Source organism: Mesoplodon bidens (genome assembly GCF_964165515.1).
Source record: "Mesoplodon bidens genome assembly, chromosome: 1".
Classification (NCBI taxonomy): Eukaryota; Metazoa; Chordata; class Mammalia; order Artiodactyla; family Ziphiidae; genus Mesoplodon; species Mesoplodon bidens.
The window spans coordinates 187,150,672-187,177,267 of NC_138176.1; the positions used below are offsets into that span (position 1 = coordinate 187,150,672).

Consider the following 26,596-nt stretch of genomic DNA (forward strand, 5'->3'; position numbering starts at 1 on the left):
TAGCTGTGGCACACGGGCCCAGTTGCTCCGCGGCATGTGGGATCCTCCCAGACCAGGGCCCGAACCCGTGTCCCCTGCATTAGCAGGCAGATTCTCAACCACTGCGCCACCAGGGAAGCCCAAACAGGTAATTCTTTTATGGACACTAAAAAGTAATAATTATATGAAAAGTTGTGCATCTATGGCATAATATCTTTATGGAAAAAAGCTTTTAAAAATCATGAAACTATGTCAAATATTTTACCCTTTCATAATGTGAGTAGTCCTGTGTAACTAACCTGCCACCAAATGGCTGGCTAATCCCCAAACCGTGAGCTTCTCATTTTCATTTCCCAAGGCCTTCAACACACTTGGAAGCAACCAATACAGTTATGTTTCTTATTGCCACTAAATTGTCCTCTGGCAGCAAACACTTGGTTACCTAAAGCTCTGTTTTCATTGCACGTCTCTAAAGGTGATAAATAACTTGGCCTCTGAATTTCACTGACTACAGTATAATCTTTTCTACTGTAAACAGGGCTTGTAATACTTTTAATAAGATCAGAGAACCAATTCTAGGTAACCCAGAACCAATTCAGAGAACCCACCCTTAAATTTCTATTCCTCTGGAACCATTGCCAATAGCTAATTGTGACTCATTCAGGGTTCAGTCAGAGAAGCAGACACACACACATACATATATATGTAGATGTAGATGTAGATATATATGTGTCACATGTATTTACTTTTTTTATAGAGATTTGCTGCTACACAATTATGAGAACTGTTTAAATGGTCAATGAAAGGCTGTTTCTTTGGTGTCTGGTGCTGGAACCTGAAGTCATTAGGACAGACAGCCAGGAAGGAAACGTACATGAGAATTGTGGGAAACAAGGGCAAACAGACCTGCAAGGATGAGCTAGAATTCATAAGGACAAACTGGAACTTGGATCAGGCCCTCACCTCTTTCACACCTCCAACTTTGATGCTAGAAGAGATCTGCAGAAGAAGCTGACACCTTTAGTCACAGAACTTAACATACTCATGCACTTGGCCCAGGAGTTGGAGGAGGTACAGGAGAAGCTTCTATAAGAGCTAGAACAGTATGGCTTCTCCTTTTCTGTCTTCCAAATCTATTGCAAATGTCTCTTGTGGCCCAATCTAACCTGTAACTATCTAAGGAAGAAAAATTTTGGAAACAAAGCTCCAGCTTAGCTAAGTTGACAGAATACAAATTCACTGCATCTGCCACATGTTAATCTTTTCACAAGGAGAATGTATTTATGTCTGACTTATATAATTAAAAATTAATGAAAGTAAGAGCATGTAATTTTCTTAAACCATTTTATAGGACTTGTGTAACCCTGACATCAATCTAGAGAAGGATAGGGCTTCCCTGGTGGTGCAGTGGTTGAGAGTCCGCCTGCTGATGCAGGGGACACGAGTTCATGCCCCGGTCTGGGAAGATCCCACATGCCGCGGAGCGGCTGGGCCCATGAGCCATGGCCATTGAGCCTGCACGTCCGGAGCCTGTGCTCTGCAACGGGAGAGGCCACAACAGTGAGAGGCCCACATACCGCAAAACAAAACAAAACAAAAACAAAAACAAATCTAGAGAAGGATAGCACAAAATGGAAAGCTAAAGACTAATTTTACTTATGAACTGGAGGAAAAGAAGTGAAAAATGAATCTAGGACTATATTAAGAAATAATAGATCAGAGACTACTAAGTACTACTCTTAAGTAGTGTGATTTATCATAGGAATGCAACAATGAGTTCAGACAGGAAAGATTGAACTTCTCATCAGAAATAATACAAGTCATGGGACAATGGGATGACATCTCTAAAGTTCTGGAAGGTAAAAAAGTCAGCCTGGAACACTAATCCAGCAAAAATGTCTTTCAAAAATTAAGGTGAAATCACTGAAGAAATCAAAGAGAAAATTTTTAAAAATTCCTGGAGGAAAATGAAAAAGAAAACCCAACAATCCAAAATCTAGGGGATGAAGCAAAAGCAGGTCTAATAGGGAAGTGTATAATGAAAGAAGGTTTACAAGAAACAAGAAAAATGTCAAATAAACAACCTAACCTTACACCTAAAGGAACTAGAAAAAGAAGAACAAACATAACCCAAAGTGAGTAAATAGAAAGAAATCATAAAGATCAGAGCAGAAATAAATGATGTAGAGACTAGAAAAACAATAGAAAAGATCAGTGAAGCTAGGAGCTGTTTCTTTGAAAAGATAAACAAAGTTGATAAACCTTTAGCCAGTCTCATCAAAGAAAAAAGAGAGAGGGCCCAAACAAATAAAATCAGAAATGAAAAAGGAGAAGTTACAACTGACACCACAAAAATACAAAGGATCATAAGAGACTACTATGAACACCTATATGGCAATAAAATGGACAACCTAGAAGAAATGGACAAATTCCTAGAAATGTACAATGTCCTAAAACTGAACCAGGAAGAAATAGAAAATATGAACAGACCAATTACCAGTAATGAAATTGAATCAGTAATAAACTCCCAACAAACAAAAGCCCAGGACCAGATGGCTTCTCAGGTGAATTCTACTAAATATTTAGAGAAGAGTTAACACCTATACCTTTCAAACACTTCCAAAAATTAAGGCAGAAGTAATGCTTCCAAACCCATTCTACAAAGCCAGCATCACCCAGATACCAAAACCAGGCAAAATCAGACCAAAAAAGAAAATTCCAGCCCAATAGCCTCAAAAATCCTCAACAAAATATTAGCAAACTGAATTCAACAATATATTGAGAGGATCATACAGCATGATCAAGTGAGATTTATCCCAGAGATGCAAGGATGGCTCAATATCCACAAATCAATCAAAGTGATACACCATATTAACAAATTGATGAAGGAAAATCATATGATCATTTCGATGGATGCAGTAAAAGCTTTTGACAAAATTCAATATCCATTTATGATAAAAACTCTCAACAAAATGGGTATAAAGGAAACATACCTCAATATAATAAAGGCCATATATGACAAGCCCGCAGCTAACATCATATTCAACAGTGGAAGGCTGAAAGCATTTCTTCTAAGATCAGGAATAAGACAAGGATGCCCACACATGCCACTTTTGTTCAACATAGTATTGTAAATCCTAACCACAGCAGTCAGAGAAGAAAAAGAAATAAAAGGAATCCAAATTGGAAAGGAAAAGTAAAATTGTCCCTGTTTGGAGATGACATGATACTATACATAATAAATCCTAAAGATGTCATCAAAAAACTACTAGGACTCATCAAGGGATTTGGTAAAGTTGCAGTATACAAAATTAATATATAGAAACCTGTTGCTTTTCTATATGCTAACAATGAACTATCAGAAAGGGAAACTAAGAAAACAATCCTGTTTGCAATTGCATCAGAAGAGTAAAATAGTTAGGAATAAATCTAACTAAGGAGGTAGAAGACCTGTACTTGGAAAAACTTAAGACACTGATGAAGAAAAGTGAAGGTGACATAAACAGATTGAAAGATACACAGTACTCATGTATTGGAGGAATTAATATTGTTAAAATGACCATACTACCCAAGGCAATCTACAGATTCAATGCAATCCCTATAAAAATATCAATGGGATTTTTTTCATAGACCTAGAACAAATTCTAAGATTTGTATGGAAACACAGAAGACTTCAAATATCCAAAACAATCTTGATAAAGAAACAAAGCTGGGTTTCAAACTATAATACAAAGCTATGGTAATCAAAAAAACATGATACTGGCACAAAAACAGGCACATAGATCAATGGAACAGAATAGAGAGCCCAGAAATGAACCCACCCTTTAATGGGAAATTAATCTTTGACAAAGCAGACAAGAATATACAATGGGAAAAAGACAACCTCTTTAATAAATGCTGTTGGAAAACTGGACTACCTTCTCACACCATACACCAAAATAAATTCAAAATGGATTAAAGACTTCAATGTAAGACCTGTAACCATGACACTTCTAGAAGAAAGCATAGGCAGTGTGCTCTTTGACATTGGTCTGGGTAATATATTTTTGGATATTTCTCCCCAGGCAAGGAAAACAAAAGCAGAAATAAACAAATGGGATTACATCAAGCTAAAAAGCTTTTGCACAGCAAAGGAAGCTATCAACAAAACAAAAAGGCCATGTACTGAATGGGAGAAGATATTTGCAACTGATATATCTGAGAAGGGGTTAATATCCAAAATATACAAAGAACTCATACAGCTCAACATCAAAAAAACCCCAAGCAACCTGATTAAAGAAATGGCAGAGAATCTGATTAGACATTTTTCCACAGAAGATATACAGATGGCCAAGAGGTATATGAAAAGATGCTCAATATCACTAGTCATCAGGAAAATGCAAGTCAAAACCACAATGAGATATCACCTCACATCTTTCAGAATGACTATTATCAAAAAGACAAAAAATAACAGGTATTGGCGAGGGTGTGGAGAAAAGGGAACCTTCATGTACTGTTGGTGGGAATGTAAATTGCTGCAGCCACTGTGGAAAAGAGTATGGAGATTCCTCAAAAAATTAAAAACAGAACTACCATACAATCCAGCAGTTCTACTCTTGGGTATTTATCGAAAGAAAATGAAAAACATTAATTTGAAAAGACATGCACCCCTGTTTTCATCATAGCATTATTTACAGTAGGCAAGATATAGAAGGAACCTAAGCACCCATCCACAGATGAATGGATAAAGAAGATGTGGTTGCAATAGCATATTATTCAGCCATAAAAAAGAATGAAATTGTACCATTTCTGAAAACATGGATGGACCGACAGGGCATTATGCTTAGTAAAATAAGTCAGACAGAGAAAGACAGATACTGTATGATCTCACTTATATGTAGAATCAAAAAAATCAGAACAAATGAACAAATATAACAAAGCAGAAATAGAGTCAGAGATACAGAGAACAAACCGGTGGTTGCCAAAGGGGAGGGAATTGGAGAGAGGAGAGAAATAGGTGAGGGAGACTAAGAGGTGCAAACTTCCAGTTGCACAGAAGTAAATGAGTCACAGGTATGAAATGTACAGTGTGGGCAATATAGTCAATAACTATGTAATATCTTTGTATGGTGACATATTTGTTAACTAGATATCGCGGTGATCATCTTGCAATGTATAGAAATATCGAATCACTATGTTGTGTGATAGGACCTAACTTAGTGTTTTAGGTCAATTATACTTCAAAAACAAACAAACAAACATGCTCATAGAAAAACAGCAGATTTGTGGTTACCAGAGGTTGGGTTGTGGAGGGAGGGGGAATTGAATGAAGGCAGTGAAAAGGTATTGAACTGCCAATTATAACAGAAATAAGTACTAGGGATCTAATGTACAGCATGATAAATATAATTAACACTGCTTTATGTTATATATGAAAGTAAATCCTAAGAGTTCTCATCCCAAGGGAAAAAATATATATTTCTATTTCTTTAATTTTGTATCTATATGAGATGATAGATGTTCACTAAACTTACTAAGGTAATCATTTCGTGATGTCTATAAGTCAATTATATCTCAGTAAAACTGGAAGAAAAAAATTAAGGTGAAATCAATATTTTTTTCAGTAAAACAAAAGCCACGATACTTTTGTTGTTAGCAGACCTTTACTATAAGAATTGTTAAAGTTTTTTAGGTAGAAGGAAAATCATATATTAGTAGGAAACTTAGGTCTACACAAAGGAATGAAAATCACCAGAAATGCTAAATATGTGAATAAATAAAAGTATTTTATTTCTCAGTTTCTTTAAAGATAATTCTTTAAAGATTATTGACCATTTACAGTAGAGAGATGGCTTGTAATTCCACCAGTTAAAACATAGTAATGGTTAAGTGGGGCAACAACTTCAACTTTGTACTTGATCTTGTCATTTGTTGCAATATACATGAGTGTCAGTGAGTGCAGAACTATCCAAATGATTCTGTGTGGCACAGGTAAGGCACACAGGAATGCATAATTCATTCCATATACAAAGTTAGTACAGCAACTTTTTAATGGTCTTTATTATGTAAAATACTCTGTTGACCACGAGCAACTTATATTCCACTAGAAGAACCCCACAGTCTCAGCAGAGCTCACTGCGAGTTCTTCCCATAAGCTCACTTTAAGTAATGTATTTAAGACAATTTACACTCAAATCATTACACTTTTGTAAATCAAACCCGAAATCTGCATCGCTTTTTCATTTAAATAATAACTCCACTAGGTGGAGGCATTTGCTCAGTTTTGTTGTTCGCACTAAAGCAACCTGGGATAGCAAGTATAGTGAGCAGGGGAACAAGTCAGAAAGAAGGCAAAGCACCCTTGTGCAAAGCCTGGTGCTTTGCCTTAACTTGGCAAATGTATCCATGTTGCTACACAGAGTTCAGCATTTGCTTTTAGTGTTTAGCAAAGCAAAGTAGCAAAGTTTTCTAGGTTGATGCTGTCTAAATTTTTTTGTTAGAATAGTTGGAACTTTAAAATAGCCACCATGGGTTGTATAGATTATTAACCACAAATCTTAAGTTTTCTTATTTAATTCTGTTAGACAGTTCTTGCATTCAACAGTGATGTAGTAAGTAAGGGTCTGTAACAATAAAATATATGCTGTTTTCTCTATTTCAGACATTTCATGTTTAATGTAAGGATAATGTAATATGTTAATCTACATATTTTTATGTAATACATAGCCTTTATATTAGTAACTTCAAGTAAAATGTCACCTATTCAAGTTTTGGGGAAATGCTGTTCTTTTTTGAATATGCTATGCAAGTGACAAAAATGTGTGTGACAGTTCTTAAAGTAACTGAAATATAAAAGATCTAAAGGACTGTGGGGAAATTTTTTTTTTTTCAGTTTGAAGCTTCTTGTCATCTTCTTGGGTTTCCACTTCTCTGCTTTTATTGGTACCAACATTATATGGAAACAATATCTTTCTACTCAAATAGGAAATTCATCTGTCCTTTGTTTTGTATTTGAAGTTATAATGCTCTGTGTCATCAGTTAATTGACTTCAAGGAAGTAAGTCTCTGAAATGTTGAACTTGCTGAAAGCAACCCAATTTTCTTCTTGTGCAGTTGGTTTTTAAAAAGTCTTTCTTGTATAAATGCTATTGTCTATAGTTTTATTGTTTTAAATATACTTTATTATCTACAGCTGTTCTCATAAATTGATTAAAAACATTACAGACTTTTGTCCTGCAATCCCTTAGAGAAAATTTAGTGCTTGATGTTATTATTATTATTTTTTCGTCTTACATCTTTGGGAAAGGGATGACAAATCAGATGTTTATAAAACTATTGTTAGAAAGAATTCTAACTTTTCATATCTAATAGATCTTGTCTCATATTTAAATATTCCATTTGATTTTTCATTTAAAACAATTATTCAGTATACATTGGATACAATAAGATGTCTCATTAATCCACAAATGTAACAATTGATTTTCTTTTTAGGATGAAGGCCTGGCCCGCCAGTTGGTGGAGCTAGGCTACCGCGGGACTGGAGAGGTGGTGAAAAGGGAAGATTTTGAAGCAAGGAAGGCAGCTATAGAGATTGCAAGGTTGGCTGAAAGAACTCAGAAAAAGTAAGTTTCCATGTTCCAAATGGATTTTATATTGTACAGTCTCTGGAAAAATCCAATTTTGTTGGCATTGTTGTAATTTAGAAACATTGGTTGGAGCAGGTAGAACTTGGAATATTCTAAGCATTTGTTCTGCAGATCAGGAACTGGAGGAACTGTGATATGGTTGTGATAAAGCCACATGCAACTGTGAGCTACCAATTTAAAAATATAAATACCAAAATATGGCCATCCTACCAATAAAGTCCTGTTTACACATAGCTCAATATTATTGGCTTTACACATTTATATACTAAAAGTATGAGTGATTTTGCCTTAGAGTTCTTTGTACTTCTGAGGCCTGTAAATCTTTGGCTTCATTTATGTTCTCACATTTTTGTAAACATTGATTCATTGAACTCTATTAACGATCACTGGCTTTTGTTAATATGACTCATATGTGGTTATATAAAATATGAATCTAATAAAGTATGTTAGGAAAGAGATGTACACCTAAAGTGAACCGTATCAAACTAAGACAGTCTGAAAAAGACTTGACAAAGTAATTATCTATTTACTTTTTAAAAATGAATGCTGAAGTTTTAAATGTTGGTGAGAAAAATTACTTAGAAATTGGTATATTATTCTTAGATAACATTTTAAAAAATACCCAGTAATTATGAGTAGAAGTCTCCCATGTATTTATTATAAAAATGACATTTGGTAGTGGAATGTGAATTGGTTCTGGGAATGTGCAATTTTAATTGATTGTTCTAGTGGTTCTTGTATTTCAGAACCCTAGAATATTGTCATTTAATACAGTAACATTCAGTAATATACTAGTTTTCTATTGCTGTCATAACATATTACCACAAATGTAGTCGCTGAACACAACACAAACGTATTTATTCATAGTTCTGTAGGTCAGAAATCAGAGTTCAGTGGCTCAGCTGGATTCTCTGCTACATATATCACAAAGTTAAAATCCTAGTGTTGGCTGGACTGAGTTCTTTTCTGGACGCTCTGTGGATGAGTCTGCTTCCACCCTCATTCAGGCCAAATTCAATTCCTTGTGATGATAGGACTGACGTCTCATTTCCCTGTCACCCGTCAATCTGGGGACTCCTCTTTGCTCCTGTAGGCTGCCCACATTCCTTCTCATGCTTTCCATGTGGCCGCCCACCAGCAAGAATGGGTCAAGATCCTGCCAACCTTTAAATCTCTCTGACTTCTCCTTATGCAAGTCTTCCCTGACTCCAGCCACAGAAAGATCTCTCCTTCTGAGGGTTCATGTGATCACACTGGGTCCATCTAGATAATCTAGGGTAATCTCCCTATTTTAAGGTCTATAACCTTCATTACATCTGCAAAGTCCCTTCTGTCATGTACTGTAACATACTAATAGGATTAGGCATGGGGATCTTTGAAGGGGCCATTCTTCTTACCAAAGGTAAATTTATATAAAACTTCACTAGTTTATGCAACACAAGTGTACTTGGCTTCTATTTGTAGAAAATTGAAATGATGCAAAATATATGTGTACATGTGATGTGTCATATAAAACATCAGGGGAGTCTTCTCTTTCTGTTTTTAATCAATGAATGTTTATCAGTCAGGAGCAGAAGTATAGAGATTTTTGTGAGATTTTATAAGGAATTAATGTATATTCATATTATAGATGTATCGTATTTTATATCAAGAGGAGTTGGTCATGTTTACAGTATAAATTCTATCCATGTACATGTCCATTTTGTGTTTGGCTCAAAATGAGTATTTATTCTATTGATAGTCTCTTTAACTGGCCAGAGCTAGAAGTCATCAGACTACTTAAGTGCCAGTCTTGAGAGACTAATCCCCACACAGAGCTGCTAAAATCGGAAAGCCTTTTCATCTGTGCATCTTCTCATCTGCCTTTGTAGTGGGATGGACCCCATATGTTTACTCTTTCCTTCCCTGCCAGGTCCATTGTAGTGTTATTGGCAGCAGGGCCAGCAGAGTGTGGACACCAAATATGTCCTGTGCCTATATTTGCTTGAGGATTACTTTGAAAATATGCATGAACACGTGACTGCCTGCCAACTAGTACCAACTTGGAAACACGTGATTCTACTATCAGATTATCTTAAATTCTCTAATGTGTGGGTGAGCAGCCCCAAGTAGATCACAATCCTCTTCACTAGCAATCATAGAGCACCCGTTTCAAGAAGTGCTGGCACCTAAGAGTATGTCACTTACTTAGAATAGTTTCATAGATAAAAAGGGTCTGGTTAAAGATATTGGGAGGGGGTATTTTGACAAGAGTTTTGCCAGAAGAAGGCATAAAATGAAAAAAAATTATTTTGACCCTTTATTTAGTCATTCACTTCACAAATACTCATAGACAACCATACTCCATTAGGCACTATGCTAGGCGCTGGAGATACAATAGAACATAAGACTTAGACCCTGACCTCAAGAAATTTGAGGGTTAGATAAATGAAAGACAGTTACATAGCTGGTGGGAGTATACAATGGAAAATAGTTTGACAATTCTTCAAATAATTAAACATAGAGTTACCATATGACCCAATAATTCCACTCTTAGATGTATATCCAAGGGAATTGAAAACAGAGGTCCACTTAAAAACCAGTGTTCCTAGCAACATTATTCATAGTAGCCATAAAGAAGCAACAGCCCAAATGTCCATCAACTGATGAATGGATAAAAAAATGTGGTACATAGATAAAATGGAATATTATTTAGTCATAAAAAGGAGTGAAGTACTCTTACCTGCTACAACATGGATAAACCTTGAAAACATTAGGCTTAGCAAAAGAAAGCAGACAAAAAGATTGTAAATTGTATAGTCCCATTTATATAAAGTGTTCAGAATAGGTAAATCCATAGGGACAAAAAGTAGATTTGTGGTGGCCAAGGGCTAGAAGGAAGAGTGAAAGAAGAATGACTGCTAATGGGTATGGAGTTTCTTTCTGAGGTGATAGAATGTTCTGGAATTAGATTTTGATGATGACTGCACAACTTTGTGACTATACTAAGAGCCATTGAATTGTATACCTTAAAAGTTTGAATTTTATGGTATGTGAATTATATCTCAATTAAAAAAGGCAGTTACAACAGAAGATAACATATGCTATCACAGGTGTTGTGGCAACACCCTAAAGTCGTACTAAGTCAAGATTTGAAGGATGTGGAGAACAGGGAAGGCTCTTCTTAAGGCATGACTGCTAAATTTACCTTTAAAGGATAAGTAGGAGCCAAGCAGGCAAACAAGGGTATGAAGATGGACACATTTACTTTGCCTCAATTCTATGATAAATTTTTCTTCTTCACAAATCATTTGCTCTACCTCTTTGTTTTAACTTGTGCCTATTCCCTTGCTAAGACGTTTTTCCCCCCTAAAGTTGTGCCAGCTAGAGGCCACTAATTTCCACATGTACTGGATTGGTGGTGGTGGCAGTGGTGGTGGTAGGTGGGCTCTGCATTCTCCTAGCTTCTTCATGCTTTGCTTCAAAGCCATCTCTGCTTCACTATCATGTAAACAGCATCTCTCATCTCTCTTCCCCTGAGATTCATGCCAGCTGGGTTTAGTAGCCACAAGGCAGAGACTATAAAGTTTGGAAAGAAGGGATGGGATAAGTTTCCCTGGTGGTTACTGAGGTAGCTCCCATCATAAGTCCTGGAGAATTTCTATTGGTAGTAAGAAGTTCAGTTGATTTCTATGGGTGATGGAGAGATAGACTTTGACTGTTTGCACAGAAGTTGAATATTGGGTTCTTGGGATCTAGTTAGTAGTTATAACTGAGTCATCTCTCAGGCGGAACACTTTCCTGGAGGAGCTTGTAAGACCGTTGGCCTCTTCACTTTGGGTCAGCTTATCTTTTTAGGAGATGAATTAGCTCTTCTTAAAACTGCTTCTGAGATAATGACCTTATTTTACTGAAACACAGAATCTGAAACATAGATGGAATAAATGGCAGCCCTGGTGGAACTGATAATTATACTGCCTGGCTGTTGCTATCTTCTCAAGAGACTTTGTGATGAGCCTTTGGGAATTCTTGTAAAGTGAGCTTGACAGGAGTCTCAGATGCTGAATATATAGGGATCTCTGTGATCTTTTTTGCTGAAATGAAGAGGGTATCTGTGGTGATTAAGGAGAAGGCTCTTATGTCCTTTTATCCTCTGGTACATCTGGGACTAAATTTAAAAAGTTGGACAAGTCCCCAACCTTTTTTATTCTAGCCAATCTAGTCAGTTTATCAACTGTCAACTATTTCTGGTATGATTGGAGTATTATTCTTCAATTTGTTTTTAAAAATAGGAGTTGGAAGTATCTATTAATTGATAACATGCTCTTTTAATTTTATGAAGATGAAGTTGGATAAAAGGCCAAAATTTGTTTCATGTAAAATGACTTTACTCCATTCACTTTATGATCAAAAGTGAATACCATATGCTAGTAAATTAGATGAATTTCTGTAAGTTTAAAATGTTCTGCTAGATAAAATCTGACTTCTGTGAAATGGTTTCAACTTTTTGCTTCGTTTCAAATATTTTATGTTTTAAAAGTTATTCTCATACATTTTATAGCTCTTAAACAAAAAATAGGGAGTTGTGGCTTGTCACAGACTAGCTGCTCCAGGAAGCAGACAGTGAGGGTTAAGAGTGCAGATGGTTTGATGGGGACGTAACACCTGTGAAAGGAAAAGTGAGGAAACAGGACTAAGCAGGGTCAGAATCTTGATGCCAAAGTTACAGAGACTCTCCCAGCACAGTGGAAAGCTCCAGGGTAAATGTTGTCCATCAAAGAAGTCCCACATTGGGTGAAATGTTCAGGCCCTGGTACCTCTTCTGTGCCCAGTCATTGCCTGACGGCTGCCCCCAAAAGTGTGATCTCAGCTTGAAACTGAGGCAGACCCTGGAAAGGTTCACAGCTGGAGGCTGTCAGCTCAGCAACTCCTCGAGGCAGAGAGGCCTTTCTCCATGGGGTATCTGAGTGATGTGTTCACATGCCTGCCACGGTTCACCCCTTGTGACATACAGATCCATTTTGTGCATGCAGGGAGCAGTTCTTCCAGAGCACTGAGGGCCTTTCTCCTGGGCAGGATACTCAGAAGAGGAAAGTTAGTCCCCAACACTGCTGTTGGTCTGGAGGCCAGAGGTGGTTCTCATCATCTCCTTCTTCCATTATCCATCCTAAATCCTCTGCCTTCAGCTGTCACCTCTCTGAGCCTCAATCATAAGATGGTGGAGGCCCTGATAATCCTACTGTCCTTAGGCTGGGGTTGTTACATTTCTCATTCTCATTTAAAATTCTATAAGGGGGTACCAAGAGGTAGCTAGGTGGGCCACTCGAGTTTGTCACTTGTTACTCTCTACCCCCATTCTGTAACAACAGTCCTATCTCTCTTGCTGATCAGCAGCAATTACTCTTCACAAGATAGTGTCTCTCTGTCTTGCCTGCTGTTCGCTGGGCACAAGACGCCCAAAGTGCTCACGTGGCAGCCATAGTTTGTAGTTCAGTGAGACACTTGCTGTTTTCCCTGGTGAGAGTGTTCTAAAAGATGGCGCCCTATCCTTGAACAATATTGCCTCTAAGCTGGTGATTCAGCTGTGCCTTAAGTGGACCATTCCAACACTTTCAGGCTGACAGCTTCTGATGGGGTACTGTGTGATATGTACAGAAGATCCCATGGTCATGAGCTCTCTCCCACACCTTTTCTGTTGTACAGCGGGTTCCCTGGTTGGGGTGCTATATTGTGTTGGATTCCATGCCTGCAGATCAGGCATTTTGTAAGCACCCAGACAGTGGGGCCAACTAAGACCAAGGAGGCAGAAAAGGCACACTCATATCTGGAATAGGTAGGTATTCCTGTGGGACTGAACTGTTGTCCCTTCTTGGTTTATAAAAAGGACCCAGTGTAGTCAGATTGAGTCCATTGTTCTCCTTGAGGAATAATGACCTACCAGGGGCTCAATATTGGTCTCTGTTGCTGGCAAATTGGACATGGAGAAATAGAAGTAGCTAGACTGGCCTTGGTAAGTGGGAGTCTATGCTGTTGGGTCCTTGGATAACCTTCATCTGCTCTACTTTGTTCATGTGTCCATCATGCCAGTATTGAGAAGACTGCTGACAAGGCTGGCTGACATCAACTGGCTGAGCCCTTTTGTCTGTTTGGGTTGTTTAGTGCATCATTTTTGGTGGGTGTTATAAAAATCTTCACACTTGTACTCATTCCCCTATATCCATCCACGTGACTCAGACATTCCTAGTCTCCACCTTTTTTCTTCACAGTTTCCTGCCCAGCCAGCCAGTCCATTCACCATTGCTTATGAGTCTTTTTTCATCTTTGGGACATTTCTTTTTCCTTATCCTTCTACACAAAGTGGATGATCAGATGTGTCACCTGAAGTTCTGCCCATTTGGGAAAGTTTTTCTTCCCTACTGTAATTTAAGGCCATCCTTGAATTTTATAGGTTGAAATGTGTTCTCCAGCAAAGGTATTTTGAAATCCTAATTGCCAGTACCCTAGCATGTGACCTGATTTGGGAATAAGATCATTGCAGATATTCAGATCAATGATCCCTGGGTGGATCCATGGACACAGTGGACCTATTATAAACCAGCCCTTGGCCAGGATTCCATGTGTTATCTTACCCTCCTATGACTTCACTCTAATAGTGGGACCATGATGATGCTTTGGATCTCCAGATACCAATCTCAGCTATGACCCTGCACCCAATACTCTATCAACTATCTGGCTATTCTCCTTTCCTTAGTGTCTACTCATTTAAGTAAATGGTTAAAGATCCTTTGGGGTAAGAACAGAGGGAATCATGGCAATGGATAATTGACATAGTGTTACAGGTCTGTTCCTCTAGGACAGGGTAATTTCTTTAGTCAGCAGGTTCCTAGTCTGAGAAGTGGATCAGGTAGAGATACTGGGCAAGACATCCTGACTTTCTATTGTGATGGCTGCCTTCAACCTCAGATAATTAACTTTGATTTCTTGTTGTGATACAGATTGAGTAGTACCTCTGTTGACCGCCTATCTATTTTGCCTCAAGGGATGTCGTGTTCAATAAACTAACTTCATGACTTTCAAGGTTAGGGTCCTTGACTCTGAGCTTCTTGGTCTTTATAATAATTACAAGTCCCTGGATTCTTGAGGTTTAGCTCCACTTCTGAGTCTGCAATATATGGTATTGGTAATTGCTCTCTCTCAACTGGTTGGATATTGTAACATTACTGAGATTACACACTGAATTTTTCTTCCTTTCCTCCCTCCTTCCCTCTGCCTCTTTCACCCTTTTTTTCCTTCTCTTTCTCTCTCCCTCCCTCCCTCTCTCTCCAACAAGCAAGTAATTACAGATGGTGTTGATATTTTCAAGGAACATCATATTATCTGTATCTATCTATCTATCTACCTGTCTACAGGTGTATCCATATTATTCTTTAGTTGAGTACTTATATGAACGTGCTCATAAGTGCAATTAATTCTATCTCAGAGAGTAAATGGACCCATTGCTTAGATGAATTGATTATTTTTGTATTTGGCAAGTTGTTAACGGTGCCACATTTATAGATCTTAGCCTATTTGAACTTAAAATAAATCTAAAAATAGTCACAGAGAAAAATATGTTGACAAAATCCAATATTGATGACAGTTCAGCTAATGATTAATCAAAAGCAGGTGAAATTCACATGTTTAAAAACGTTATAGCCCTTTTCTTCAGAATATTATTTAGATTTGTTTCTTTTTTGTTCTTAATTTAGCTCTTGGTTTAAATTGTGTTAATTCATTCAATACTCATTCATAGTCCCTTTGTAGGCAAATTCAAGGATTTCTTCTCAGATTCACTTTGCTTGGTTGACGTCTACTGATGCCTTTAACAGCAATTTGGAATTATCCATTTCTTGAAATGTTCCCTTTGACTTTTATTACATATAACCTCCCATTTTCTTCTGTTTGCTGTTGTCCACTATCTTTGCTGTATCTTCTTCCTTCTCACTAATTTGGATCCCTCTCAAAGGACAGTTTTTTTTCACCCTTTTTTTTTTTTTTTTTTTTGCGGTAGGCGGGCCTCTCACTGTTGTGGCCTCTCCCCTTGCAGAGCACAGGCTCCGGACGCGCAGGCTCAGCAGCCATGGCTCACGGGCCTAGCCGCTCCGCGGCATGTGGGATCTTCCCAGACCGGGGCACGAACCCGTGTCCCCTGCATCGGCAGGCGGACTCTCAACCACTGCGCCACCAGGGAAGCCCTCACCCTTTTTATACTCCACTATTTTCATATATCAACCACTTTTATGTTTCCAGTTTTCCTGTGTCAGATCTCCAATCCTGACTTCTTTCTTGGGTTTTTAACTCAAACATGTTTGTTTTAATACTGTGTTGTCAAACCAATAACAAAATAGTAAAAAAAAAAAAAAAAAAAGTCTCATTATTGTTCCTTTACAGATCCACTCCCCATACAAAAATTCCATTTTTTAATGCTGGTAATACCATTTTTTTAAAAAAAAACTCTATAGGCATTATATTTTACAATATCTTCAAAGTCTACTTGTGAGCAATTCTAAAAGGCAATTAACAATGGATTTCTGTTGACTTCTTTGTTCAGATTTGCTCCTACGTTCATACATTTTCCACTCTACTTACACATTGCTAATCCAATTTTTCTTCAGATTGACTTTTATTGCGATGTCTTACCTGATTGCTCAACCTCAACTTTCTTCATTCTCTAATACCATGCTGCCTGATCATACATCTGTGAAACAGCTTTCAAAACATCTCTTTCCTCCTATCCCTTCCTCATTCCATTCCTTCCTCTTTCTATCAGCATCTAAATCTGCATCTCTACAAAAGAGTATGAGGTATGAATATGAGTTTACAAGGGAAATAGGAATACCTCATAGCAACAAGACTTTAAAAGGTAGAGAAGCAAAAGTAAAGGTGGAAGAAATGCAGTGAAGCTGAGGTTGAGCTTAGTGCCCAAAATGTATGCCAGATTTGGGAAGATAATGCAAAGAGGTAAATATCTACATTACATAATTCATTATGTCCACCTGGAGCAACAAAACCATTGACAAAAAGTGTAGATATTCCTGGTTCTGAGAGCTGTAGGGAAGGGAAAAATTTCCTCCACCCACTTAGGGTCCCTGGATTCATCTGAAAATTGAATTGACAAACACATTAGCAGGAGAAAAGGATACAAATTTATTTAATATAAGTTTTACATGGTACAGGATCCTTCAAGAGGAAATAAAGACCTAAAGAAACAGACCTGAGTATTTTATACTAGGTTTGATGAAAAGTAGACAGTTATCAAGGAATATGACAGATTAAGGAGGATGAGGTAATTCTAGTAAACTGGGGGAAACTTAGCAAGGCCTGTTTATTAGGATTTTTCTTAGCATTTCTTTGTCCTCAGAGAAGCGAGGATTGTTCAATATTTGTAAATCAATCAGTGTGGTACACCACATTAACAAACTGAAGAATGAAAGCCATATGATCGTCTCAATAGATGCAGAAAAAGCTTCTGCTAAAATTCAACATCCATTTTATGATAAAAACTCTCCAGAAAGTGGGCATAGAGGGAACCTACCTCAACATGGTAAAGGCCATATGTGACAAACTCACAGCTAGCATCATACTTAATGGTGAAAAGCGGAAAGCATTTCCTCTAAGATTATGAGCAAGACATGGATGTCTACTCTCTCTCCACTTTTATTCAACATAATTTTGGGAGTCTTAGCCACAGCAATCAGAGAAGAAAAAGAAATAAAAGGAGTCCAAATTGGAAAAGAAGAGGAAGTAAAACTGTCACTGTTTGCAGATGACATGATACTATACATAGAAAATCCTAAAGACTCTACCAGAAAACTACTAGAGCTCATCAATGAATTCAGTAAAATTGCAGGATGCAAAATTAATATACAGAAATCTGTTGCATTTCTATACACTAACAATAAAAGGTCAGAAAGAGAAATTAAGGAAACAATCCTATTTACCATTGCATCAAAAAGAATAAAATACCTAGGAATAAACCTACCTAAGGAGGCAAAAGACCTGTCCTCTGAAACTATAAGATGCTAATGAAAGAAACCAAATATGACACAAACAAATAGAAAGATACACCATGTTCTTGGATTGGAAGAATCAGTATTGTCAAAGTGATTATACTACCCAAGGCAATCTAGAGATTCAGCACAATCCCTATCAAACTGTCAATAGCATTTTTCATAAAACTAGAACCAAAAATTTTAAAATTTGTGTAGAAACACAAAAGACCCCAAATAGCCAAAGCAATCTTGAGAAAAAAGAAAAAAAGGGGACCTGGAGAAATCAGGCTCCCTGACTTCAGACTATACTACATTGCTACAGTAATAAAAATAGTATGGTACTGGCACAAAAACAGAAATATAGATCAATGGAACAGCATCGAAATCCCAGAGATAAACCCATGCACCTATGGTCAATTCAATTAATCTATGACAAAGGAGGCAATGAAGAAAAAACAGTTTCTTCAATAAGTATGCTGGGAAAACTGGACAGCTACATGTAAAAGAATGAAATTAGAACATTTTCTAACACCATACACACACAAAAAAAACCCTCAAAATGGATTAAAGACCTAACTGTAAGACTGAATACTATAAAATTCTTAGAGGAAAACATAGACAGAACACCCTTTGACATAAATCACAGCAATATCTTTTTGGATTTGTCTCCTAGAGTAATGGAAAGAAAAACAAAAATAAACAAACTGGCCCTAACTAAACTTAAAAGCTTTTGCACAGCAAAGGAAATCATAAACAAAAAAAGCCAGCCTACAGAGTGGGAGAAAATATTTGCAAACACTGTGACTGACAAGCGATTAATCTCCAAAATATACAAACAGCTCATACAGCTCAATATCAAAACCAAACAACCCAATCAAAACATGGGAAGAAGATCTAAAAAGACATTTCTCCAAAGAAGACATACAGATGGCCAAGAGGCACATGAAAAGATCACTAATTATTAGAGAAATGCAAATCAGAACTACAATGAGGTATCACCTCACACTGGTCAGAATGGCCAACATCACAAAGTCTACAAATAATAAATACTGAAGAGCGTGTGGGGAAAAAGAAACCCTCCTACATTGTTGGTGGGAATGTAAATTGGTACAGCCACTATGGAGAACAGTATGGAGGTTCCTTAAAAAACTGAAAATAGAACTACCATACGAGCCAGCAATCCCACTACTGGGTATATACCCAGAGAAAACCATAATTCAAAAAGAGTCATGTACCACAATGTTCATTGCAGCTCTATTTACAATAGCCAGGACATTGAAGCAACCTAAATGTCTGTTGACAGATGAATAGATAAAGAAGATGTGGTATATATATATATATATATATATACACACACACACACACACACATATACATACACACACACACACACACAGTGGAATATTACTCAGCCATAAAAAACAATGGAATAAAGCCATTTGTAGCAACATGGATGGACCTAGAGATTGTCATACTGAGTGAAGTAAGTCAGACAGAGAAAGAAATATCATATGATATCAGTTATATTTTTGTGGAATCTAAAAAAAAAGATGCAAATGAACTTATTTACAAAACAGAAATAGACTCACAGACATAGAAAACAAACTGATGGTTGCCAAAGGTGGGGGAGAGATAAATTAGGAGTTTGGGATTAACATATACACACTACTATATATAAAATAGATAACCAACAAGGACCTACTGTAGAGCACAGGGAACTATACTCAAAATCTTGTAATGACCTATAATGGAAGAGAATGTAAAAAAAAATTATATATTCATATATATATATATCTGAATCGCTTTGCTGTACACCTGAAACTTACACAACATTGTAAACCAACTATATTTCAATAAAAATTTTAAAAAATACCAAGAACATTGAAGTTATTTGTTTCAGAAAGCAAAGCTGATGTCGTGCTTCCCAGTCCCTTTTTAATTTAAGGACCTCAGAACACAGAGTTTATCTGATTGTGCTCTTCTTTCCATTGCATGCTATTTCCATGAGGCCTTACTAGGCTCCTCTTTAATGAAAAAATTTTAATGTTTTCCTTCTTTATCCCCCATTTTTAATTGCACTTCTCTTCCTCCTAATATACCTACTCTAGAATATTGAATTTGTTTCCCTCTCTTTCTTCCTTTCATACATTTAAATGTATGCTTTCTAGAAAAATCATGTTTAAAGTTTTGCAGAAATATGAATTGCACTATATATACTATATTTCTTATAATTAGTTAGTAGTTTATTTGGGGCAGTAGGATTTCAATGTAGGTAATCATATCATTTGCAAATAATGATATCATATTGTTTCTTCCAATTATTTTGCTTAATTTGTTTTTCTTTTTTTTAATTGTCCTTGTAAGGCACTCAAGTACATGGGTCAATGGGAATGTTGATAGTGGGCTTTCTTATATTGTTGCTGATTTTAAAGGGATGGTGTCTACTATTTCCCTGTTTATAGTGGTGTGTGTGTGTGTGTGTGTGTGTGCACATGCATGTGTTTGTATGTGTTTGACCTGGAAAGTTCCCTTCTATATGTGGTTTACTGAGATAGACAATCATATGGTTTTTTTCCCCTTTATTAAAGTGGAGAAAGATACTTAAGGTTTTTCTAATACTGAACTATCCTTGAATTCCTGGTATAAACTTAAGTTGCTCAGGTTTATTATTCATTTTTGGACTCAGATAATAGCAACTTATCTGGATTGTCTCTTGGATTTTTCTACCAATATTACCTGTTAATCACTTTATTTGGTATCACCATAACAAACTAACTCTTTTCTTCAGGGCTTTACCTTCTAACCATCTCCCTATTTCATTCCCCTACCTCTCCCCTCTGGGGTTAAATCAATCTTTTATAAGCCCCATTTTAAGAATCTAAGGATTTTTTTTTTACATCTTTATTGGAGTATAATTGCTTAACAATGGTGTGTTAGTTTCTGCTTTATAACAAAGTGAATCAGTTATACATATACATATGTTCCCATATCCCCGTCCTCTTGTGTCTCCCTCCCACCCTCCCTACCCCACCCCTCCAGGCAGTCACAAAGAACCCAGCTGATCTCCCTGTGCTATGCGGCTGCTTCCCACTAGCTATCTACCTTACGTTTGGTAGTGTATATATGTCCATGCCTCTCTTTCGCTTTGTCACAGTTTACCCTTCCCCCTCCCCATATCCTCAAGTCCATTCTCTAGTAGGTCCATGTCTTTATTCCTGTCTTACCCCTAGGTTCTTCATGACATTTTTTTTCTTCTTAAATTCCATATATATGTGTTAGCATATGGTATTTGTCTTTATATCTTTCTGACTTACTTCACTCTGTATGACAGACTCTAGGTCTATCCACCTCATTAAAAATAGCTCAATTTCATTTCTTTTTATGGCTGAGTAATATTCCATTGTATATATGTGCCACATCTTCTTTATCCATTCATCTGATGATGGACACTTAGGTTGTTTCCATCTCTGGGCTATAGTAAATAGGGCTGCTATGAACATTTTGGTACATGACTCTTTTTGAATTATGGTTTTCTCAGGGTATATGCCCAGTAGTGGGATTGCTGGGTCATATGGTAGTTCTATTTGTAGTTTTTTAAGGAACCTCCATACTGTTCTCCATAGTGGCTGTACCAATTTGCATTCCCACCAGCAGTGCAAGAGTGTTCCCTTTTTTCCACACCCTCTCCAGCATTTATTGTTTCTAGATTTTTCGATGATGGCCATTCTGACTGGTGTAAGATGATATCTCATTGTAGTTTTGATTTGCATTTCTCTAATGAGTAAAGATGTTGAGCATCCTTTCATGTGTTTGTTGGCAGTCTGTATATCTTCTGTGGAGAAGTGTCTATTTAGGTCTTCTGCCCATTTTTGGATTGGGTTGTTTGTTTTTTTGTTATTGAGCTGCATGAGCTGCTTATAAATTTTGGAGATTAATCCTTTGTCAGTTGCTTCATTTGCAAATAGTTTCTCCCATTCTGAGGGTTGTCTTTTGGTCTTGTTTATGGTTTCCTTTGCTGTGCAAAAGCTTTGAAGTTTCATTAGGTCCCATGTGTTTATTTTTGTCTTTATTTCCATTTCTCTAGGAGGTGGGTCCAAAAGGATCTTGCTGTGATTTATGTCATAGAGTGTTCTGCCTATGTTTTCCTCTAAGAGTTTGATAGTTTCTGGCCTTACATTTAGGTCTTTAATCCATTTTGAGCTTATTTTTGTGTATGGTGTTAGGGAGTGATCTAATCTCATACCTTTACTAAGGATTTTTTAAAAACACACTTAATTAACATAGGTCTGGTCCTAATTGAACTAAAAAACAAGGTAGTCCCCAGCTGTTTCTAAATCTGTAGTCCAGGCAAGGGACCTGTGCTTGGAATGGACAAAAGAAACAGAGCAGAAAATCAATGGTATCTGAGGGATGAAGGATAAATAGAATACTTTTTGGTTTTAACTGCACCAGGGGAACAGGGATGAGTAGAATGATAAGACTTTGGCAGAAAATGTTTATTTGAAGACAGGGGCTTGATTCTGTCATTAAGAAATCAAGATCTACTACCTGGGTAACTCATTGGCTAACTGAGCTAGTTAGAGCATTTTTACTTTATGCCTCCATTGTTTAATTGATAATGAAAATAACTAACATTATTGAACCCATAATAACATTCAGATATTTAGTACTAAAATGCTTTTTTTAGTATTTACTTATTAAAACCATTTCATGGATGCTGAAATTGGTCACAGAGAAATCAAGAAACATGGCCAAAGTCCTTCAGTTGGTATGTAGCTGAAGATTTAAATCTAGGCCAGAGCCCACAGTGGTTTTCTAGTTTAAGAATTGATTACTAGATATTTTAAAACATTTTCTAAGTATCATGCCTTAAGTGAGAAGTTTAATGAGTCTTAACCTGATTATTACAAGTTATGAGGTAAAAGTTTTGAAAAAACAAATGGAATGATTTAAATAAACCTGTGGCATGTAGCTTTTTGCTATCTTTATTAATTTGAATGAAGTTTTAAAACTAAATTCAAGCCCATGAAAGTGTTCATTTTTTATCAAGTCACTGTATAATTTACTATGTTAACGATCTATTAATTCCTTTAACCCCTGGTTACTGTATTTATTATAATAGGTTAACATTGAAACGGTATTAAGATTGAGCCTGGAGAACCTAAAAAATGCTTATGTTCTACACACACACACACACAGAACACACACACATGTATTCTCTCTTTCCCTTTTCTTCCTCTCCCTTTCTCTTTTAATGTGTTTAGAGTCACTACTGAGGGACAATAAGTAAATGGAATGATATTTTCCCCATTGCTATATGTTGCTCTCAAGTTTTTTAGCATATTCGCGTAACTAGTTTGCTTAGTTGACAAATTATTTTTCTTGTTTGTTTTAGTTTTTATTTGATGGGAAAATTCTTTATAACCATCAAACCATATATTTGATCTGAGAGAAGGATAGCAAAACCTCACTACAATGGTCCTTTCATCTACTTAGAGATGTTCATTTCCAGTAATCAATGTATAATAAGGAGAGGTGTCAGGAGCTGGGTAAACAGAGTTTCTTCCAGTTTCTCATGAGTCAGTTCAGTACATCGTAAACACCTTTGTTTTCCTCAAACATATTTTCAAGGGTAATTGCAAACATCCATTGAGAAAATAAAATAAATAAATATATATATATATATATATATATATATATATATATATATATATATATAACATTTCATATATGCGATATTCAGATAATGATTTCTAAAATTTTATATTATGAATTTTATTAGCATCAGTATTAATTTTAGAGACAGGTAGTAAGCATTAAGTTCTTTCAAGTGTACAGAATCCTACTAGTAGAATTATCCCAATCAAGATGATTGTAAGTGATCTTTTTTAATTAAAATGTTGAAATAATTTCCAGATGTGAGCTAATTTCTTTACTTGACACAACTTATACACTCTAGAAAACATAGATTTTCTTTTAAACCAGAGGGGTTTTTTGTTTGTTTGTTTTTGCCATAACATTAAATGATTGTATGGCACATCCTTGAAACAAATTATCATCATAAAGCTACTAAATTTTTAACATTAAAATTTAATTTCCCTATTTGTTGGGCTAATGTTATGACTTTTTAATTTTGGACTTTAGTTTATATATTATCTTTTTCTTTATGTCTGTATGTTGAATGATATATCCATATATCATAGAACAACAGTATATACATATATATATATATATATTTAGAAACAGACTTTCATGGCAGTGAATAGTTTGACAGTATAGTGATCTGAGTGTATTTTGTGTATAATATAATAATAATAGTTAGTAGTATGTAGCTATCACTTGCTGATATGTGCCAGGCACCATAGATCATTTTATGTGTTTTAACTTATTTAATGTTCACAACCACCTTTGTGGATATAGGTATAATTATCTCCATTTTACAGTGGAAAAACTCAGTACATAGAGTTTATATACAAGTTTAAACAACCATTAAGAGGCAGATGAAGGATGAAGCGCAAGAAGTCTGGTGTTAGAGCCTGGATTCTTAACTACTACACTCCTTGCCTCATGTAATATGTCATTAAATGCCATATCCTCAGTACATAGCCTCTTCCTTATATTCAGTACATTACTCTGTGTATTCTTAATCATGTATGTCTTATGAAGAAGGTAATACTAAAGTGAAATTATAAGCACCAAGTACCACCTGATAATATTGGATTTGAAACAGAAGTCACGAAATGCGAAGGTTTATCTTTATCAGAATCTAAGTAGCTTGTTTAATTCACTTTAAGTAGCAGATTGGGAAGTAGAGCTTTTTGATGACTAAACTTCATGTCCTTAATATGTTTACTTTAACACAATATTAAATCAGTTCTGAAGGTGCAGGTGTGTTTGGGTAGCTTTTCTCTCTTAGTAGTGAATTTGTAACATTAGCAAAAATGTTTTTGCACCTGGATTTGGACAGTGATAACAGACTTTCTCAGCCTAAGAATAAATTTGGACTCCTTAAAATTTTGTTTCTATGATTGAAAAATAGTCTAAATCTAAATGATTTTGGAAAACCTGCAGCAATAAATAAATAAAATTTGTTTACATAGGTGCAACAAAATATTTCCTTTTAATAAGGATTGTTTCTACTTGTAATAAGTTAATAATCTTCAAGCAAAAGGGGCTAGAGACAGTAACTTGTTTGTGGAGTCCGAGGCTGTTAACGCATAGGTTTAAAAGGATCCTGCTCTTTTGAATCCTTTTCCTTTTTTATTTCAATATTAACTGACAGTTTTGACTTGTTTCTTTTGTGAACATGAAGCTTGTTCCTGATATAGACTCTGCACTAGCTGTTATTTTTGTTTGGAAAACTCTTCTGCCTGATTGATAATTATGTGGCTGGCTTCTTTATGTTATTCAGATCACAGTCCATATCTCAATATCGCAATAGAGGTATCCCCAGACTGTCAATCTAATCTGGCCACAGTCATTTGCTTCAACATTGCTCTATTTTATTCTTCTGTGAGGTCAAAAACTTCATTGGTTGGACTTCCCTGGTGGCCATCCGACTGCCAATGCAGGGGACATGGGTTCGAGCCCTAGTCCGGGAAGATCCCACATGCCGCGGAGCAGCTCAGCCCGTGTGCCACAACTACTGAGCCTGCGCTCTAGAGCCCACTAGCCACAGCTACTGAACCCGTGAGCCACAACTACTGAAGCCTGCTTGCCTAGAGCCCGTGCTCTGCAGCAAGGCAAGCCACCGCAATGAGAAGCCCGTGCACTGCAACGAAGAGTAACCCCCTCTCGCCGCAACTAGAGAAAGCCTGCATGCAGCAACGAAGAACCCCCCCCAAAAAAAAAAATTAAAAAAAACTTCATAGGTTTTTGTTTGTATTGATTGATTGATATATGCAGTCTTTCTCCTCAGCTACATGTAAGCTCTGTATGAACATGTGTCTTTCTTTTGCTCACCACTGTCTCACCAAAGTCAGCCTTAGTGCCTGATAGATGGTAGGTTCTCAACTACTAGTTGAATAAATGACTTTTTGATTCAGGACTTGAGAGTGCCAGGTGCTGGATGTATTATGGACAAGGTAGCAGTAAAATGGTTTGTCATTCAATTTGCAACACTAATGTTTATCTAGCACTGACAATGGAGTCCCAGATATGGCACCCAAGAACTTCACCCGAGTTCAGAAACTTAACACATGCACTTTGAACCTACATTATTAAAATAAATCACACTGCCAAAACGTATACCTCCATATATCTTTTAAAAACTTAGGTCTAGGTGCAATTAGGTACTTAGGCAAATTGCTCCTAATTTAGATTGTGAATCAATGGCAATGATTAGCAAGTCAATGGTTAAGTAACAATTATAAGTAATATATAACATATATAATATATAAATATATATAATATAAATTCTATATTTATGGTATAAATACACATTACATAAGCTTTACCATTCTAACCATTTTAAAATGTACAATTCAGAAATGTATATTCACATTATTGTGCAGCCAATCTCCAGAACTTTTTGGTCTTGCAAAACTGAAACTCTATACCTGTTAAACAAAACTCCCTATGTTTCCCCTTCCCCCCCAGCTCCTGGCAGCCTATTTTCTGTCTCTGAGTTTGACTACTCTAAGATACCTCATGTAAGTGGAATCATGCTGTATTCTCTGTTTTATGACTGGTTTATTTCACTTAACATGATGTCCTGCAAGGTTCATCCATGTTTTAGCATGTGTCAGAATTTCCTTTGTCATTTTCTGAAGAGCATATTATTTTTTCTTCATTTTAGTCTTTTTTCAGCTCCTGAAAAGGTATTAACTATATCCTGGATATAGTTATTATATTTAGCCTTGACAATAATTATTATCAACTCACATGCTTTTTTTTAAATTGGCTGATCAAAAACTGCAGAATTATGGGTGATATTTTTTATTATACCTACCCGTCAGGATATGCCATGTCTTAACTGAAAAA

At 36.4% G+C, this 26,596-nt stretch overlaps 1 protein-coding gene across 2 annotated transcripts in view; it reads left to right on the forward strand.

Moving 5' to 3' along the window:
• Positions 1 to 26,596, forward strand: part of CFAP299 (cilia and flagella associated protein 299) — a gene marked incomplete at its 5' end in the record, with an annotated part of 640,072 nt that overhangs the window by 11,254 nt on the left and 602,222 nt on the right. For both annotated transcript variants that reach the window (XM_081232737.1, XM_081232738.1), the window contains one exon: positions 7,450 to 7,580. In XM_081232737.1, coding sequence (XP_081088863.1) covers positions 7,450 to 7,580 — 131 coding nt within the window. The remainder of the gene's footprint in view (positions 1 to 7,449; positions 7,581 to 26,596) is intronic.